Source organism: Marmota marmota, unplaced genomic scaffold (assembly GCF_001458135.2).
Source record: "Marmota marmota marmota unplaced genomic scaffold, marMar, whole genome shotgun sequence".
In the NCBI taxonomy this organism is placed as follows: domain Eukaryota; kingdom Metazoa; phylum Chordata; class Mammalia; order Rodentia; family Sciuridae; genus Marmota; species Marmota marmota.
Window position 1 is genome coordinate 2,560,245 of NW_025999924.1, and position 20,619 is coordinate 2,580,863.

At 38.9% G+C, this 20,619-nt stretch overlaps 1 protein-coding gene across 1 annotated transcript in view; it reads left to right on the forward strand.

Annotated features, from left to right (window-relative positions):
• Window positions 1-3,127: 3,127 nt before the first annotated feature.
• The window catches only part of Depdc1b (DEP domain containing 1B), a 92,139-nt gene continuing 74,647 nt past the window's right edge, over window positions 3,128-20,619 (forward strand). The window contains exons 1-2 of the mRNA XM_048799985.1: window positions 3,128-3,354; window positions 10,725-10,990. Of these exons, the coding sequence (XP_048655942.1) occupies window positions 3,307-3,354; window positions 10,725-10,990 (314 nt within the window). The 5' untranslated portion in view covers window positions 3,128-3,306. The remainder of the gene's footprint in view (window positions 3,355-10,724; window positions 10,991-20,619) is intronic.

The following is a 20,619-nucleotide window of genomic DNA, read 5'->3' on the forward strand; positions in this document are numbered from 1 at the left end:
ATATTACATTGTGTATATATACCACAATTTCTTTATCCATTCATCTGTTGAAGGGCACCTACGTTGGTTGCATAGTTTAGCTATTGTGAATTGAGCTATTATAAACATTGATGTGGCTACATCATGTAGTATGCTGATTTTTAAGTCCTTTGGATATAAACCAAGGAGGGGGATAACTAGGTCAAAGAGTGGTTCTATCCCAAGTTTTCTGAGGAATCTCCATACTGTTTTCCATAGTGGTTGAATCCATTTTCAGTCCCACCATTAATGTATGAGTGTACCTTTTCCCCGACATTCTCGCCAACATTTATTGTTACTCGTCTTCTTGATAATTGCCATTCTGACTAGAGTAAGATGGAATCTCAGTGTAGTTTTGATTTGCATTTCTGTAATTGCTAGAGATGTTGAACTTTTTTTCATATATTTGCTGATTGATTGTATTTCTTTTGTGAAACATCTGTTCATTTTCTTAGCCTATTTATTGATTGGGTTATTTATTTTTTTGAGTTCTTTATATATCTTATAGTTCTATTTAAGGTGCATGTGGTAAAGATTTTCTCCCATTCTATAGGATTTCTCTTCACTTACTGTTTCCTTTGCTGTGAAGAAACTTTTTAGTTTGAGTCCATTCCATTTATTGATTCTTGATTTTTGTTCTTGTGCTTTAGGAGTCTTGTTAAGGAAGTCAGTTTCCAAGCCAATATGGTGGAGATTTGGGCCTACTTTTTCTTCTGATAGGTGTAGGGTCTCTGTTCTAAGTCTTTGATCCACTTTGAGTTTTGTGCAGGGTGAGAGATAGGGGTTTAATTTCATTGCCCAAAATATCTTTTATTTATATGCAAAATGAAGTAAGGTTCTAGGCTCAGCTAATTATGAACAGATTTTTTCACTTACCTGAACATCCAGTGGGTCATCAAAAAGTTATGAAGAACAAGGATTGCTGGTTGTATGGCCTGAGTTAGGCATCAAAGAACATCTAGCTCTTCTGGCCTCTGTCCAGTGGGGGCCCTCTCATAGTATGAAAACCAGAAAACATCCCTACGAATGTCCAATATGCTACTGGGAATTGGAACCCCTTTATTAGATAACCATTATTATAGAGGTAGAAGATAAAAATTAATGTTAGGTACAGCTAAATGCTATGAAGCAAAGAAAACAGTACAAGTGTGGGGTGGGGTGTGAGACCTCTACACAGCAAGGTTAAGGCAAGACTTGCAGGTAGGTTGTAGGTTAGAACTGAGACTTGAATGGTGAGATGGAGAAGACTATGCCAAGAACTGGGGCAGGAACATCCATCCCTGGTAGGGAAATAGTACAAGGCTGTGAGGTAGGAACACATTTAAGGACAGAAAGAGGGCCACTGTGTTTGGAGCACAGGTTGATAAGGTAGAAAGCATTGACTTTTGGGGGCAGAGAGAAAATAAGAGTTTCTGAATTGTTTTTATGTGATGCTGATATGTGATATGTCTCCACTGATAGGTAGATTCTTGGAAGATATGCCTTTCTGTTATCAAGAATTAGCTTATTCATGGCTCATAATGGATTCTTGGGAAAATGCTTAAGAAGCTGACATAATTTTTTAAATTTTCAATTTTTCCTTTCCTTCTCTAACCTACGTCCCCATCCTCCTCCTTCTTCTGTACTAGGATTGAACACAGGCTGCTTTACCACTAGCTTCATCCCCAGTCCTTTTTATTTTTTGAGACAGGGTTTTACTAAGTTGCCAAGACTGGCCTTGAAGTTGCTGATATTGGCCTCAAATCTGTGATCCTCCTGCATCAGCCTGAGTCGCTGGGATTACAGGAGTGCACTACCATTCTGGGCTTGGTATGATTTTTATTTTTAAAGATATTTCTATTACTACTATACATGGGCACTATATTTAGCACTTTAATGCATCATCTCAAGTCCTTACAACAACTCTGCCAGATAATCATCAATATTTCTATTTTACCAGGGAATTAAATAATTAGCTTGAAGTTACTTAACTAGTAAGTAATAGCAATAATTATTGAAACCCAGACCTATCAAACTTCCATACAGGTGATTTCCACAGAAGTGGAAAGCTACATAATTTCATTGTAGGCATGTTTTGTTACCATATTGCAGTTCTACCACCATGGTAGGTCCCAGATGTACAAGACTCTAAAATTTCTACATCTTTCTCTTGTGCTAAGGACAGAGTATCCTTGGTAGCCTTTGCCAAGTACAACTAGATCTCTTTCATGGAGTTTGGAGGTTTAAAAAAAAAAGTTGTGATAGCATTCACTTACTGGAAGTAATAATAAGAAAACCCTACCTTATTTCTTTTTCTGGTTACAAAAGTAATATATATGCATCTCAGGATTTTTTTTTTTTGGCTTTTAAAATGTGGTTAAATACATATCTAAAGCACAAATAGGAGGAGATGGGTTATGAGGGTGCCATTAAGATGGGAGTCCCATCCTTTACGGCTATTAGGGGTGCTCACTGAGGTAATTAGACTTGAACTCTGAACTCGAGTCACAGATATCTAGAGTCATGGCCTCTGTTGTGCCTTTGAAAAGTTGCAAATAGGACCAACAATTCTTGGGGTGGGGGCAAAGGGTGGGTAAGTTAACTCTGAGCAGCAAAAAAGTACTCAGACCTATAACAAAGTACTGAAAGTTTCAATTCGATGTAACAGAAAACTCAAGGGGGCAGGCAAGGTGGGGGTGGATGGGGCAGACTACTATCCTCTATCAAGACAGCACAACTGGAGCTATCTGGGATCTTTTCCAATTATTTTTGCTAGTACACTCTAGATACACTCCTCGTGGCTCTCCGCCTTTATCTAGTTTTTAAATGCCCCTCAACTTGTACAGGCTGTCAAGTTGCTTTATTTCATCGCCCACTTCTCCCAATCTTAGCAGCACCTGCAGGTTCACGGTGCACTCGGTGTGGCTAACTGGGATTTATCTATGCACCGGGTTTCACACCTCCATAAGCCTTTTTTCCAGAGAGCGTGTGGAGTGGGCTGGCCACAGGAGCGTCCGAGAAGGGTGCCAGGCAGCTCCGCCCAGCGTGGGATGGAGACACCCTCGCACAGGCAGTGACACCGAGGGTTGGCCCTCTCTCCACCCTAGGCGGTTAGGTGACTGCAGCTGCCTCGGTAGCAGGAGGTCTCCGTGGAAACGCTGGGCTCCGCCCACCTGGCCCAATTCCGGCCACGTGCCGCCACGTGCGGACCAATCAGGACCCGGAGCCCGCAGGCTTGAGATTCAAACTGCCGCGCGGCCGGCTCGGGATCCGCGCGGTCTCTGCCGCAGCCTTAGCTGCGTGCGGGCCATGGAGCACCGCATTGTGGGGCCCGGGCCTTACCGGGCCACCAAGCTGGTGAGTGAGGGTGCGGGGGCCTGAGCGGAGCCGCGGGCGCTGCCGTTTCGTGGCTTGTCCTGGGACAGCCAGCGAATAATCAGCTCTAGCTTCTGCCGGGCAGGCTGGACCGATTTGTGAAGACTTTCCTCTGGGTCTGCGATTTCTTCCTGAACGAACCTTTAAAAAGGGGCTAAGGGGTCGGCACCCGAGCCGTGGGGAGTGGGTACAGCATCGTTCCTGAGACGTTGCCTGGGTTCTCCGCAATATACTGGGCCTCCAGATTGAAAGCGCTGCGAAAACCAGGCTGATTCCCTCCTGCCTTTGTCCCCTTGCACCTAACGCCTGCGGCTGGGAGGAGAAAGACCCAACCTGAAAACCTAGGGCCACCCCACCCACTGTAAATCTCATCCTTTGCGGCATTTTAGGCAAGGCGTGTCTTCTTCCTGTGTGACACTTGTTGACACTCCCCGAAGTGTCCTTTCTAACGGTGCTCAGAACAGAGGTGGATCGCTCTAGCACGTTTCTGGCCCGTGGCGTTTCCATCAGCATTGACCTGAGGGATGGACCTTGGTGGATAATCTGAAAGAGCCTTTGCAGACTCTACTGAACCAGGGTGCTGCCTTTTCATTTGGAAGGCAAGCTTAATGTTAAGAGGTGTACCTGATTTATTTTATGACCTTGAGCATATATATACTTTGTGATTTCTGCCTCAGAGGATTACCATAATGGAATAAAGGGTGACATCTTGGTAATGTTCATGGCAAGTTTTTAGAGGACTTTCTATGGAAACTGATGGTAAATTGGGAGGAAGGAAACTGACTCCTTGGTCTGTCAACCATTGCTGGCCACATCTGACTTGGAATTGAGTCTCATTGCCCTTTGTGCCCTTAAGGAATATCCAGGAAAATATGCTGGAGTGGCAAAGTTACACAGCCAGTATGTGGCAAGTACAACTGGATCTGGAATTTTGTTTTCTCGAAACTCCCAGGCCAGTTGTCTTTATAGCACTGCTTTTATATTTTTATACTAAACAGGAAGGGGGTGGAATAAATATCCTGGAGAAAAGAACAGGAAGCATATTTCAATACTAGGAGTTGCATCTTATAGTTTGGCTTGTGATGTTATAAACAGTTATGTTGTGTGATTTCTTTAGACTAAGAGTCTGAAATAAGAGACAAAAATATTTTTAAATCACAAAACAAATCTGTTTTGTTCTTCCTTATTCTTCCATTTGTCTCTTTAAATATAGCATGCTATGGGAAAAGTCACATTCTCAAGTTCTCTCATATTCTTTGTTGACATAGGATATTTTCTTTCTACTGTGTTGGGGATTGAACACAAGTGTCAACACTGATATACACCCTCAGCCAGAATATTTTCTTTCTAAAGGTGACTGAGAATAGTGTATTGCTGGATTGCTTAAAGATGACTTAATTCAGAGCCAGGTGTGGTGGTGCAAGTCATAGTTCCAGCTATTCTTGTGGCTGAGGCAGGAGACTTGAGAGTTGGAGGACTGCTTGGGCAACATAGCAACATCCCATCTCAAAACAACAAAAATCTAATTATTTTTTTTCCGAGCACAATAGCCAAATAACCACCTAATTATATTAGAAATAAGTGAGAGTAGTGTTTGTAAGCAGTAGCAAAATCTTTTTTATTCTTTTTTTGTAGCATTGAAGCTTGGACCCAGTGGTGCCCTACTGCTGAGCTACTTAACCAGCCCTTTTTGTTTTATTTTGAGACAGGGACTTGCTAAATTGCCCAGATTGGCTTTGAACTTGTGATCATCCTGCCTCAGCCTCCTGAGTTGCTATTGTGCCTGGATGATCTGGACTTTTTGGTGCAAAAATTCTAATGAAATATGAAAGCTAGGTATCAGCAGAACATTAAAAAATCATATATAGGCTGAGGCAGGAGAGTTGCAAGTTTGAGGCCAGCTTCACCAACTTAATGAGCAAGACCCTGGGGGAAAGCAAACAAAAAAACCCCAACGAAAACCACAAACAAAAACCCAAGAACAGGGTATAGCACTATCAGATTCAATCCCTTATACCAAACCAAACAAAACAAAACAAAAAACTAAAAAATCAATGATTAAAAATATATGAAAATTTTTTAAAGGTGTGGCTGTGGTTTGAATGTATACCCCAAAAGTTCATATTTGGAAATGTAATCCCAAAGGCATTTTGAAGTAAGGCCTTTGAGAGAGTATAAGAATTTGAGAAGTTATGAGGGTAAGGTCTCCATAGTAGCATTAGTGGCATTGTAAGAAGAGACACCTTAAGTATGCTTATTCTTTCTTGCCATGTGATGCTCTCTGCCATGTTATGTTGCAACAAGAAGGCCCCCTCACCAGATATTGGAGCTATGTTCTAGACTTCTCAGCTTCTAGAACTATAGGCCAATAAATAAACTTTCTCTCTCTTAATTCTTTTTAGTCATGCATGACAGTAGAGTATATTTTGACATAGTTATACAAACATGGAGTACATCTTATTCTTATTAGGATCACAGTCTTGTGGTTCTACATGATGTGGAGATTCACTGTGGTGTTTTCATATAAGTACATAGGAAAGTTAAGTCAGATTCATTCATTCTTTATAAATTATCTAGTCTCAGATATTTTGTTGTAGCAACAGGAAATGGTATGTGGAAAGGCCTTGATGTTCATGGGTGCTTGATATAGTAAGCTGATCACTGTAAGACAGGATTCCAGATCTTATTATCAGATTAAGTACCTGAAAGATATTTGCCAAGTTGTATATCCTGCTAGGGTTTTGCTTTGACCCTAGAGATTCTTTCTGACTATAGCATAGATTGAACCCCAAAATTTGTTTTGGGAGATTATCCTGAAATTGTACATATTTTCCATATAGTTAAGAAACACTTTATCATTTGCAAAGGAATTTCATAGCCATAATCTCATTTAACCTGACAACAAACTAGCAAGGTAGGTGAGTAGATAGAGAAATTAGTTGATCGACTCTTTATGGGCAGGGATTTTCTTCTATTTATATACATTCCTTTCTTTATCTGCTTGGCTCTTTGGGATTTAACTCAATCACAGGATAAGAAGTACCTTTATGAATTGGTTGTCCTCATTAGCTGTGTAGTTTGGAGTAAATTCTTCACATTCTGAAAGATGGTTATTTTGAAGATTATGTATGTAGAAGATAATGGGGAGAAAAGTTAGAAACCTATTTCTAGTTTACAGGGACAAATAGGAAATATTATTTACTCACACTTATGTTTTAGAAGCAAAGACTAGGCAAAAGTTAATGATGGGTGGAATAATTCTGAGGGATGCCAAGAACATTGCTGGTGGTGCCATTGGAGTCTTCTGGCATAGGGCTGTGGAAAGCCTATGGCTATTTTTATATAGAGCACACTTGGACACCTCCAATGTCCACTCTGCCAGCTGACTAGTGGGATGCTGACTGAGTCAATATTATGTCTGTAAAAGTTCCAGTATGAGTGGAATAAATCAACTTCCTTAGACATTTTGATCTCCTGATTTCCTATTCACTGATGTAGGAGAAGCTGAGTTGTCGTGGAGTTATTGCTAAAATTTATAGTGCTATACTGAATAAGAGTGGTGAGAGTGGATACCCTTGTCTTGTTCCCGATCTTAGAGGAAATGCTTTCAGTTTTCTCCCATTCAATATGATGTTGGCTACATGTTTGTTATGTATCATCTTTATTATGTTGCAGTGTGATCCTTCTGTACCTAAATTGTTCAGGGTTTTTATCATGAAGGGATGCTAAATGTTATTCAAGTGACTTTTCTGCATGTATTGAAATGATTATATAATTTGTATCCTTGATACTATGTTGAGCCATTTTTGCATCCCTGGAATGAAAATTACTTGATCATGGCACAAGTTCAAATGTGTTGTTGAAATTGATTTATAATTACTTTTTGTAGGGGAGGGGGTCCTGGGGATTAAATTCAGGGGTACTTGACCCAGAGCCACATCCCCAGCCCTATTTTGTATTTTATTTAGAGAGGAGGGCCTCACTGAGTTGCTTAATGCCTTGCTTTTGCTGAGGCTGGCTTTGAACTGGCAATCCTCCTGCCTCAGCCTCCAGAGCCACTGGGTTTACGGGTGTGTGACACACCATGCCCGGCTGCAGTTACTTTTTGTTGAGAATTTTTGAGTTTATATTTATTATGGATATTGGTCTATGGTTTTCTTTTTTTGTTGTGTCCTTGCCAGTTTTGGTAGCAGGTTAATGCTGGCCTCAAAGGATGAGTTTAGAAGGGTTCCTTCCCTTCCAACTCTAGGGAATATGTTTGAGGAGCATTGGTGTTAGTTCTTTAAAAGTTTGGTAAAATTCGGCAGTGAAACCATTCTGAACTTATTTATTGCTGGGAGACATTTTATTACTAATTCAGTCTCGTTACCTTTTTCTTTTTAATTTATTGAGGCTTTTAAACATATATTCAATTTTTTTGGGGGGGTGGGTACTGGGGATTGAACACAGTAGAACTTTTCTGCTGAGCTACATTCTCAGTCCTTTTTATATTTTATTTTGAGAAAGGGTATTGCTAAGTTGTGAAACTTACTAAATTGCTAAGACTGGGCTCAAACATGCAATTCTTCTCCTGAGTTTCTGGGATTAAGAGTAAGGGCAGGGCTGGGGATGTGGCTCAAGCGGTAGCACGTTTGCCTGGCATGCATGTGGCCCGGGTTCGATCCTCAGCACCACATACAAACAAAGATGTTGTGTCCGCCGAAAACTAAAAAATAAATATTAAAATTCTCTCTCTCACTCTCTCTCTCTCTCTCTCTCTCTCTCTTTCTCTTTAAAAAAAAAAAAAAAAAAAGAGTAAGGGCAACTATGACTATTGGTTCAATTTTGATAGGTCATATGTGTCCAGAAATTTATCTATTTCTTCTATTTTTTCCAATTTATTAACATATAGTTTTTCAAAATAATCCCTAAACGTCCTTTTAATTTCTCTGGTATCAGTTGTAATGTTTCCTTTTTCACCTCTAATTTTATTTATTTGGGACTTCCTTTTTTTCCCTGATTTATCCAAGCCAAACATTTGTTAATTTTGTCTTTTCAAAGAACCAACTCTTTGTTTCTTTGATCCTTTGTATTTCTTTTAGTCTCTACTGTAAATTTATATGCACCAAATCAGAGCATTCAATTTTATGAAAGAGCCACTACTGGACCTAAAGAGAGAAATAGACCTCAGTACAACATTCATGTGGGACTCTAATACCTCACTCTCACCAACAGATAAACCAAGACCAAAAACTCGACCAAAAAAAAAAAAAATCAAAATTAAGTTATACTAGATATCAAATAAACTTAACAGGCATTTATATAATATCCCAACTTCATGAAGCTTCATGAAGAGGGGTGAGGCCAGAATACAGCTTCCCTCTCTATGGCACTCACATCCAGTCTTTACTGCAATGCATGATCTGACAGGGTTCAGGTATGGCCAATTTAAAGGACCTGCATATGTGTGGTATCTGCTGCTGTTGTGGGGATGTCTGTGCAGGAGTGGGACCTCAGATTCTTCCTAGCTCTGTCTGCTTGGGGACAGACAGGTTGACAGCTGGGTACTTATTTCCCCCCCCTCTTCTTTAAGTAGAGGTGCTTACCAGGGTTCAAATGGGACTGGGTTATGGCTGGAGCTGGGTGTAGTTCCTCTCGACTGAGCTTTGAGTAGCTCATTGGTAGAGTACCTACCCATTGTAAAAAGGTCCTGTGCCTGATCTTTCGCACTGGGAAGAAAAACAAAACAAAACAAAACAAAACCACTAAAAAAAAAAAAATGGAGGGGAGCACAAAAAAAAAAAAAAAAAAAAGAGAGAGAGAGAGAGAGAGAGAAACCAAATAAACAAAAGAAAAAAACAACAGAAAAATATTCCGCCCAGCCAATGTGCTTGGAAGAGTAAGCAAGGGTAGATGATGTGGCCTATGCCTCACAAAACTTCCCTCTGGGACCTTTTAGGCTATGAATCCCAGGGGCAATGTGTTGGCCAGGGCTCTATTCTTTCAGTTGTAGTACCTGCCAGGTATTGAGTAAGGAGTTCAGTCTTGGGTGAACCTAGTTAAAATCCCTCTCAGCTGAGTTGATTGCCTGCAAGCTAGTGCAGAAGGCAGGCAGTGCCAGGTATAGGCTCTCTCTGAAGCTTCAGGTGAAGGTGGGGGACAGGCAGAGCAAAATCAACAGTTGCTTTGATGACTCAGAGGGGAGGGGAGCAATGGAATCCCACAGTTCAGTGCTGGGGGTGGGTGGCAGGAACCATATGATCTGTTGCTGCTCTTGATCCTGGTATCCTTGGTCCTTGCGGTTGTTTAGAACCACTTGTGACTGTCCTGTCCCTAGTCTCAGAGGATAGATTCCCCATTCCTCAAATTCTACCATCCTCCCCCCCATCATACAACTCCGAGTGGATTTATTTTAATTGCTCTCTTGAACCAAGACCCTCTCATGAGGCATCTTCCTGCTGAAGTAGTATAATGGGATGACTGCAGGGTCCCAGAGATGGGAATAATATGTAGGGGTGTCTGACCTTCAGAGCATTACAAACTCAGACAATAGGCCCTTTCTCAAGATGATTCCTGGCTACAGCTTCTTGGGAGTTCACTGGGGGGTACAGTGAACTTCTCTAAAGCTAGCCTGCTGTGAAGACCCCCAGGACTGTTACCTGTTTATGCTCTATGTTTGCAAGGTGCTGGCTTCTGTACCAATAGCACTTGCTAGGACTCTCACTTTTACTGTGTCAGACGGGAGACTTCCCCTCTCCTGGCCATGGTACTGGGCTGCAGGCATTGGAGCACTCTGTTCTTCTTGCTATTGCTTTTGTTCGGATCTCCAGACCTCACCAGGTCTCCATCTTTCTGCAGTTGAATTGCAGTTCTCTCTCATGGCCACTCACTTCAACACGCCACCACACACTTTGGTTCTATCCAGAGGGAGAATAGATGAGTGTGCTGGGTGCCTCACTGGCCATTACTTCCTCTATATATATATATATTTTTGGTGGGGTGAATGGATGGTGAACTACCCTTGAAAAGTTGCTTTTTTTTTTGTTTTTTTAGTGGTGCTGGGGATAGAACCCAGGGCTTTGTGCATGCTAGGCAAGAGCTTTACCATTATGTGATATCCTCAGCCCTTAACCATTTTTAAGTGTATACTTCAGTAACATTAAGTAAATTCACACTGTTTTGCAGCTTTTACCACCATCCATTCTAGAACATTTTTCATCGAAGGCTGTAAATAAAAATCTTTCAAGTTGCCATCTATTATCCAAACAGTTTTTTAAATGAAAAATCACATCAATTGATTTAAGTATTTAGAATATAATAACTTAAAAAAAAATCAGTTAATGACTAAATGTCTTTCTCTTCTTTTAACCTAGTGGAATGAAACAGTGGAGCTTTTTCGTGCCAGGATGCCATTACGGAAACATCGTTGTCGTTTTAAGAGTTATGAACATTGCTTCACAGCCACAGAAGCTGTGGATTGGCTGCATGAGTTGCTTAGGTGCAGTCAAAACTTTGGTCCTGAAGTGACTCGCAAACAAACAGTCCAGCTGCTAAAAAAGTTCCTGAAGAATCACGTTATTGAAGACATTAAGGGAAAATGGGGTCAGGAAGATTTTGAAGACAATCGTCACTTATACAGGTAATGGCGACATATAAACCCTGAAGGAAGAATACAGAGTGGATCTGGTTCGGTCTGTTGAAACTTCTTGACAGGAGAGAATTTACCTTGTTCATTAAAGCAATTATTTGTTGTATAACAAGTGAATTAAATGTATCCCTGCAGTAAAACTTATTTCATTTTTTCTTGGCCCCTGTGGGCACCCTGGAACAATCTTTTGTCATAATGAGTTTTCAGTAAGCAAAATTTTTTCTTGCTTTCTGTTCATCTGGTTGCAATAATTTAGTACTTCTAGAGAATTTGAAAGGGTGAAAATAGCTCTGGGTTCAATGAAGCTTTACTGAGCCTTGGGGATTCCTGTATTCTAGTTGGCAGAATGTTTCTGATCCTTACACACCTCAGCCATATGAAGAATTATGCTAGAATTCTTAAATTAAATCTGGCCATGCAAATCTGCTATTATCCAAACATTTTTTGTTCACATTTTAGTGCTATTTTATTTACCACTGGGTAATCCAAGAGAAAATGTAGGTCTCTTTCCTTGTACTTCTTTCTTTTATTTTCTTTTTTTAAAAATTTTTATTTATTTAAATTTTTTGATTTATTATATTTATTTTATTTATTTTAAAATTTTGATTTATTATATGTGACAACAGAATGCATTACAATTCATATTACATATACAACACAATTTTTCATATCTCTGGTTGTACACAAAGTAGGGTCACATCCTTCATGTCTTCTTACAAATAGGTTAATGAAGACGATCACATTTCACCATCTTTCTTACCCCTATGTCCCCTCCCTTCCCCTCCCTCTCCTTTTTCCCTTTGTCCTATCTAGAGTTCATTTAATCCTCCCCCACCACCACCCACCCCCAACATATTGTGGAGCAGCATTCTTAAATCAGAGAAATCATTTGGCATTTGGTTTTTGGGATTGGCTAATTTCACTTAGCATTATATTTTCCAGCTTCATCCATTTACCTGCAAATGCCATGATTTTATTCTCTTTTAATTCTGAATAATATTCCATTGTGTATATATACCACATTTTCTTTATCCATTCATCTACTGAAGGGCATCTAGATTGGTTTAGCTATTGTGAATTGTGCTGCTATAAACATTGATGTGGCTGTGTCCCTGTAGTATGCTGTTTTTAAGTCCTTTGAGTGTAGACCAAGGAGTGAGATAGCTGGGTCAAATAGTGGTTCCATTCCCAGCTTTCCAAGGAATCTCCATGCTGCTTTCTATAATGGCTGCATCAATTTTTATTCCCACCAGCAATGTATGAGTGTGCCTTTTTCCCCACATCCTCGCCAACACTTATTGTTGTTTGTATTGTTAACAGCTGCCATTCTGACTGGAGTGAGATGAAATCTTAGAGTAGTTTTGATTTGCATTTCTATAATTGCTAGAGATGTTGAACATTTTTTCATATATTTGTTGATTGATTGTATATCCTCTTCTGAGAAGTATCTGTTTAGTTCCTTGGCCCACTTAATGACTGGGTTATTTGTTTTTTTGGTGTTAAGATTTTTGAGTTCTTTATATACCCTAGAGATTAGTGCTGTATTTGACACATATGTGGTAAGAATTTGTTCCCAATTAGTAGGCTCTCTATTCACCTCACAGATTGTTTCTTTTGCTGAGAGAAGCTTTTCAGTTTGAATCCATCCCATTTATTGATTCTTGATAATAATTCTTGTGCCAAAGGAGTATTACTAAGGAAGTTGGGGCCTAATCCCACATGATGGAGATTTGGGCCTACTTTTTCTTCTAATGGACACAGTGTCTCTGGTTTAATTCCTAGGTCATTGATCCACTTTGAGTTGAGTTTTGTGCATGGTGAGAGATAGGGGTGTAATTTCATTTTGTTGCATATGGATTTCTAATTTTCCCAGCATCATTTGTTGAAGAGGCTATCTTTTCTCCAATGTATGTTTTTGGTGTGTTTGTCAAATATAAGATAACTGTAATTTTGTGGGTTAGTCTCTGTGTCCTCTATTGTGTACCATTGTTCTACAAGTCTATTTTGCTGCCAATACCATGATGGTTTTGTTACTCTTTATCTGTAGTATAGTTTAAGGTCTGGTATAGTGAGTGATGCCATCTGCTTCACTCTTCTTGCTAAGGATTGCTTTAGCTATTCTGGGTCTCTTATTTTTTCAGATGAATTTCATGATTGCTTTTTCTATTTCTATGTGGAGTTTCATTGGGATTTTGATCAGAATTGCATTAAATCTGTCTAGTGCTTTTGGTAGTATGGTCATTTTGACAATATTAATTCTGCCTATCCAAGAACAAGGTAGATATTTCCATCTTCTAAGGTCTTCTTTAATTTCTTTCTTTAGTGTTCTGTAGTTTTCATTGTAGAGGTCTTTCACCTCTTTCATTGATTCCCAAGTATTTTATTTTTTGAGGCTATTGTAAATGGAGTTTTCCTTTCAGAGAATTTGTCACCGATATACAGAAATGCCTTTGATTTATGGGTATTGATATTGTATCCCGGTACTTTGCTGAATTAATTTACTAGTTCTAGAAGTTTTCTGGTGGAATTTTTTTTGGGTCTTCTAGGTATAGAATCATATAGTCGGCAAATAGTGCTAATTTGAGTTCTTCTTTACCTATCCATATCCCTTTAATTTCTTTTATCTGTCTAATTGCTCTGCCCAGTGTTTCAAGAACTCGGTTAAATAGAAGTGGTGAAAGAGGGCATCCCTATCTTGTTCCAGCTTTTAGAGGGAATGTTTTCAATTTTTCACCAATTAGAATGATGTTGGCTTGGGACTTAGCATAGATAGCTTTTACAATGTTGAGATATGTTCCTATTATCCCTAGTTTTTCTAGTGTTTTGATCATGAAGGGGTGCTGTATTTTGTCAAATGCTTTTTCTGCATCTATTGAGATGATCATATGGTTCTTTAAGTCTATTGATGTGATGAATTACATTTATTGATTTCCGTATATTGAACCAACCTTGCATCCCTGGAATGAACCCCACTTAATTGTGGTGTACTATCTTTTTGATATATTTTTGTATTCGATTTGCCATAATTTTATTGAGAAGTTTTGCATCTATGTTCATTAGAGATATTGGTCTGATTTTTTATTTTTATTTTTTTTTATTTTGATATGTCTTTGCCTGGTTTAGGAATCAGGATGATATTGGCCTCATAGAATGAGTTTATAAGTGCTCCCTCTTTTTCTATTTCCTGAAATAAATTGAAGAGTATTGGTATTAGTTCTTCTTTAAAGGTCTTGTAGAACTCGCCTGTGCATCCATCCGGTCCTGGGCTTTTCTTGGTTGGTAGGCTTCTGATGGCATCTTCTATTTCGTCGCTTGAAGTAGATCTGTTTAAATTGTGTATATCATCCTGATTCAATGTGGGCAAATCATATGACTCTAGAAATTTTTCAATGCCTTTGATATTTTCTATTTTATTGGAGTACAAGTTTTCAAAATAATTTCTAGCTCTCTTCTGTATTTCCATAATGTCTGTTGTGATATTTCCTTTTTCATCATGTATGTTAGTAATTTGAGATTTCTTTTTCCTTGTCTTCGTTAGCATGGCTAAGGGTCTGTCAATTTTATTTATTTTTTCAAAGAACCAACTTTTTCTGTCAATTTTTTCAATTGCTCTTTTGTTTCAATTTCATTGATGTCAGCTCTGATTTTAATCATTTTCTGTTTTTTACTGCTTTTGGTATAGATTTGTTTTTCTTTTTCTAGGGCTTTGAGATGTAATGTTAAGTCATTTATTTGTTGAGTTTTTCTTCTTTTTTAAGGAATGAACTCCATGCATTGAACTTTCCTCTTAGAACTTTTTCATAGTGTCCTAGAGATTTCAATATGTTGTATCTCTGTTCTCATTTACCTCTAATAAATTTTAATCTCCTCTTTGATGTCTTCTGCAATCCATTGATCATTCAGTAGCATATTATTTACTCTCCAGATGTTCGAGTAGCTTTTATTTCTTGTTTTATCATTGATTTCTAATTTCATTCCATTATGATCTGATAGAATGCAGGGTAGTATCTCTACTTTTTTATATTTGCTAAGAGTTTGTTTGTGGCATAGTATATGGTCTATTTTAGAGAAGGATCCATGTGCTGCTGAGAAGAAAGTGTATTCGCTTGTTGAAGAATGAAATAGTCTATATATGTCAGTTAAGTCTAAGTTATTGATTGTATTATTGAGTTCTATAGTTACTTTGTTCGGCTTTTGTTTGAAAGATCTATCCAGTGGTGAAAGAGGTATGTTAAAGTCACCCAAAATTATTGTGTTGTAGTCTATTCGACTCTTGAACTTGAGAAGTGTTTGTTTGATGAATGTAGATGCTCCATTGCTTGAGGCATATATATTTATAATTGTTATATCTTGTTGGTGTATATTTCCCTTGAGTTGTATGTAGTGTCCTTCTTTATCCCTTTTGATTAACTTTAGCTTGAAATCTACTTTATTTGATATGAGGATGGAGACTCCTGCTTGCTTCCACAGTCCATGTGAGTGATATGGTTTTTCCCAACCTTTCATCTTCAGTCTGTGGATGTCTTTTCCTATGAGATGAGTCTCTTGGCGGCAGCATATTGTTGGGTCTTTTTTTTTTTAATCCAATCTGCTAGTCTGTGTCTTTTGATTGATGAGTTTAGGCCATTAACATGCAGGGTTATTATTGAGACATGATTTGATAAAATTTGATACAAATTAACGTGACTTGGTTTCTCCTTTGATTATCTTTCCTTTAGTGTAATCCCCCCTCTGCTGTTTTTCATCATTGTTTTTCATTTCCTCTTCATGGAATATTTTACCAAGCATGTTCTGTAGTGCAGGCTTTCTAGTTGTAAATTCTTTTGTTTATCATGGAAGGTTTTTATTTCATCATTAAATCTAAAGCATAATTTTGCTAGATATAAGATTCTTGGTTGGCATCTATTTTCTTTCAGAGCTTGGTATGTGTTGTTCCACGATCTCCTGGCTTTGAGGGTCTGGGTTGAAAAATCTGCTGAGATACAAATTGGTCTCCCCTCATATGTGATCTAATTCCTCTCTCTTGCAGCTTTTAAGATTCTATTTTTATTCTGTATGCTAGGCACTTTCATTATAATGTGCCTTTGTTTAGATCTGTTGTAGTTTTGTACATTTGGTGTCCTGTAAGCCTCTTGTATTTGGTTTTTCCAATTTCTTCTTCATGCTTGGAAAATTTTCTGATATTATCTCATTGAAGAGATTGTGCATTCCTTTGGTTTGAATTTCTATGTCTTCCTCTATCCCAATAACTCTTAGATTTGGTCTTTTGATGCTGTCTCATAATTTTTGGATGTTCTGTTCATGGTATCTTAGTGTTTTCACACTGTGGCCAACCTTTTTTTCCAGATTGTATACTTTGTCTTCATTATCTGATGTTCTATCTTCCAAGTGATCTAGTCTGTTGGTTATGCTTTCTATTGAGTTTTTTATTTGGTTTATTGTTTTCTTCATTTCAAGGATTTCTGACTGTTTTTTTTTTTTTCAGAGTTTCTACCTCTTTCTTGAAGTAATCTTTTGCTACCTATATTTGCTCTCTTATCTTCTTGTTGGAATGATCAATTTTTGCCTGTAATTTGCTCATTTAGGTCATTCTTTAACTCACAGATCATTTTAATTATGAACCTTCCGAACACCTTCTCTGACATTTCTTCAACTTCACTATCCATGGGTTCTATTATTATAGTTTTCTGGTTTGTTTGGGGTACTTTCCTACCCCCCTTTTTTAAAAAAATATTTTGGGGTTGTAGAGGGACACAATACCTTCATCTTATTTATTTATTTTTATATAGTGCTGAGGATCAAACCCAGTGCCTCTCATGTGCCAGGCTCTACCACTGAGCCACAACCCCAGCCCCCACCTTTAATGTTTATTTTCTTTAGTTGTAGTTGAACACAGTATCTTTATTCTATTTATTTATTCATATATGGTACTGAGGATCGAACCCAGGGCCTTGTATGTGCTAGCAAGCACTCTACCTCTGAGCCACAACCCCAGCCCGCTCCTCCCTTGTTTTTTTATGTTGTCTATGTGTCTTCCTTTCTTGCAGTGTGGATCTGAGATATTACAGTTTCTACCCTATATTTTGTAGAACCTGTGCAGATTGTCTGTACCTCACCTTGATGTTGGGCTTCCAGACCCTGCTGGTGTCCCTCATTGTATGCTACTGCAACTAAAGGTAATGGCAGTTATAGCCAAGGTAGCTTGAGATAATAGTGGAGGTGACCCTCTGCAATGTCTTAAGAGATGGGTTGAAAGAGTGGGCCTTATACTGTCTTTGGGATGCCTACTCTGAGATGTAGTTGCTTCTAGGCCCTGTCTGTTTTGGGGGAAGGCTATGGTGATGTCTACAGTGTCCCAAGATGGAAGTGAGTTAGGTTTGGGCTCCCAGGTTTGGGGGTGGTGGCGAATTTGGACCTACCCTGGGCCTGGGTCCCGTGTATGTCGGTGTGGGTGTATCTGGCCCAGGCCTAAGCTCTTGCGGTGGTCTATTGGCCTGAACAGGCAGAGCTGTGCCTGAGCTCTGGCGATGATGGGATGGACCAGGGCCTAGTGTGAACCTGGGTCCCACTCAGGTTGGTGTGGGAGGATCTGGGCTGGGCCTGGGCTCCTGCAGTGGTCTGCTGGTTTGAAGAGGCGGTCCTGTGCTGGAGCTGGAACTCTGGCGGGTGTCTGCTGGTGGTGGGACCGGGGCCTCCTTATACTTCTTTCTGACTAACACACTAGACTATTATATTATTGAAAGGGTAGACTTCCATTATGGGAGAAGACTAATGAGGAATGAAGTCACACAAGACCAGAAGAGAACTGTTGAATTATCTGCAGAGAAGCTTGCCAAAGGACTAAGAACTTTAGAGGAAATGAAAGGACAAAATGGAGGAGGCAGACTCTTATTTGCTTTCTTTTATTCCAACAGAGAAAAGGGATGTCATTACAACACATGTAATGAGCATGTTTCACTGGGCCATGTAGCTTTGAGCTGAAAAAAACTTGGCTTTTTTTTTTTTTTTTTAAATACCTGAACCATTTCTTTGTCTCCCTCTTGGATTAGCCTCTGAACAAGGCAGAGGAGGATGAGGGTGGGCCAAGAACAGACATTGCTGTTCATTTTGAGTCAAACTTTCTTATAAAGTTTCATCACATACCAGGGTTGTCCTCTGAGTATTTAGTTGTCTCTCCATTTGGTGGCTATTTCATTTCTGGTTTTGCTGATCCAACTTTTAATTAGAATTCTGAATGATAATAGCTTATTCTGGAATCTTAGTGCTTATTAGCATCAGGCAATAAAAATTCTTGCCCTGGTTCCATATGGTATACTTCATTGGGGATTCTTAAGTGATTATTCTCTTGAGAAACGCTTAATTGCTTATACCCCATAAAGATTTAGCTAGAACACTTCTAAAAGATTCTCTGGATGAGTGACTCCCAATTTGTCCCATTGTGACCTTAAATTGGATATCTCCTATTGAGACTTGTGAATCCTCAGGAGAGAGTAAAGAAGGAATATTAGGAACTGACCACCAGCACTGACTGCCAGAATGTTTCATTTTAGTATGGACACTTAATCAGGTACCTCCTTTTAAAAAAAATAGAGTACCCCAAACAGATTACTTTCCTTCATTAAATACAGTCCTCTCTATGTATCCCTGGGGCATTGGTTCTAGGCCTCTCTTCAGATCCCTAAAAATCTATGGATACAATTGTAATTCTCTTGCCTCAGCCTCCTGAGTTGCTGGGATTAAAGGTGTGCACCACAGTGCCTGGCTTCTTACATATTTTGATGCATGGTTTATTGAATCTGAGGATGCAGAACCAATGGATGCTCAGAGCCAACTGTAATGATTTTTCCCCCAGTTTCTCTAATAGAATACTGTGAGTCATAAAGGGATCAGTATTTTCTTTCATTATTTGCCACCTGAAATTCATTGTGGCTTTTTATTTTCCCAAGTGAATATTCTGTAACTTAGCTACTACTTTTCCCAGTTTTTTAGGTTAATCTAGAATGAAGTCTATTTAGATGTGGAAATCATTTATGAAGGTGACCCTGCCTTGAATAGATAGTGAGCTAACGAGTGTGCAGTCAGCTGTCGCACACATGCAGGCTCCTATGACTGGGGCTCAGGACCATTTCAGTTGTGTACCAGTGTTCCAGGAAGAGCTGTGTTGTATTGCCTTACCTTCTGTGTGTCCGTCTACTTTCCATAGGTGAAGAGTATTGGTGCCAATTTATCATGAAAGCAGAGCAGGAGATTATGAGCTAGAGGCCGGTGAGATTCGATGATAGATGGAGAGTCAATGAGGTGGCCAAATTCAGGAACATACTTCTAAAGGTCAAGTTTTGTGGAAGAGGAGCCCAGTATTGGGAATGCTGGGCAGGACAGTGGAGAGGAATTCTTGCTGGGAAGAAAGAAACTAGCATTCCAGAGCATCTCTGTTCTAGACTTGTTGCATAATTTGTCAGTTACCTCAACACCTATATGTAGGTGATAACTTCCTAATTTTAAAGGAAATTAATAAGGTCAAAGTTATTAACTTGACTAAAGTCATCTAGTTAGTAATGGAAGAGTCACAGTTTAAATTGGAGTTAATCTCTGAAGTCTGTGTTTTTGTCTTATCCAGGCTATCTCCACTTCCACAAGTTGAGGTTGGCTCAATTAATTAATTAGTTCATGATGAGTCAACACAAAGGATAACAAATGAGATAGTTGGCGTAGCCAGCATGTGCTTATATTCACAGAGTTTCTGTAATACATTGAGTACTATGTAATACATATTAAATGTTGAGCTGTCTTCTTCAAGAAGTTCTTATTAAATAAAGAAGGTAAGGGAAATATAATCAACCCAAATACATATATAAATAAAGCAAGGGCAAGGAGGTATTCTGTGTCTGTGGACTCCGAAAACGCTACATGAAATATTAATGCTCTGATTGCAACCCCCTGCCCCGCATCCTCCACCCAGTGCTAGGGATCTCCAGAACTTTTACAATGCTAGGCAAGTACTCTATCACTAAGCTCTACTCCTAACCCTTGATTATTGTATCTTTAAAGAGAGAAATTACATATATATGTGTTGGATAATTTTATAAAAAACTTGATGAGTAAAACCTTTATTTTGGGATGAGTCAAAAATTATTTATAGACTTAAAATGTGTGTCATCTTTGTCTTGTGAATGCATTTAAGTTTGTTATTCATGATTTTTTTTTTTTTTTTTGGTCAAAGAGTTATGTAAAAATAGAAGGGAAGAATGAATTTTGAAAGAAAGGAAAGGAAGCTCCTGCTATCCGACTGTCCATAATAAGAGATGTTGCAGAGAAGTGCCCAGCGCTGTTTACTCACTTCTCTCCTCCTACCAACTCCAATGACTAGAAAGAGTTCTGGTTTTGTTGCTGATAAGACTACTTTATTTATTTATTTATTTTTTGTTTATTTTTTTATTGGTTGTTCAAAACATTACAAAGCTCTTGACATATCATATTTCATGCATTAGATTCATGTTGGTTATGAACTCCCAATTTTACCCCAAATACAGATTGCAGAATCACATCGGTTACACATCCACATTTTTACATAATGCCCTATTAGTAACTGTTGTATTCTGCTACCTTTCCTATCCTCTACC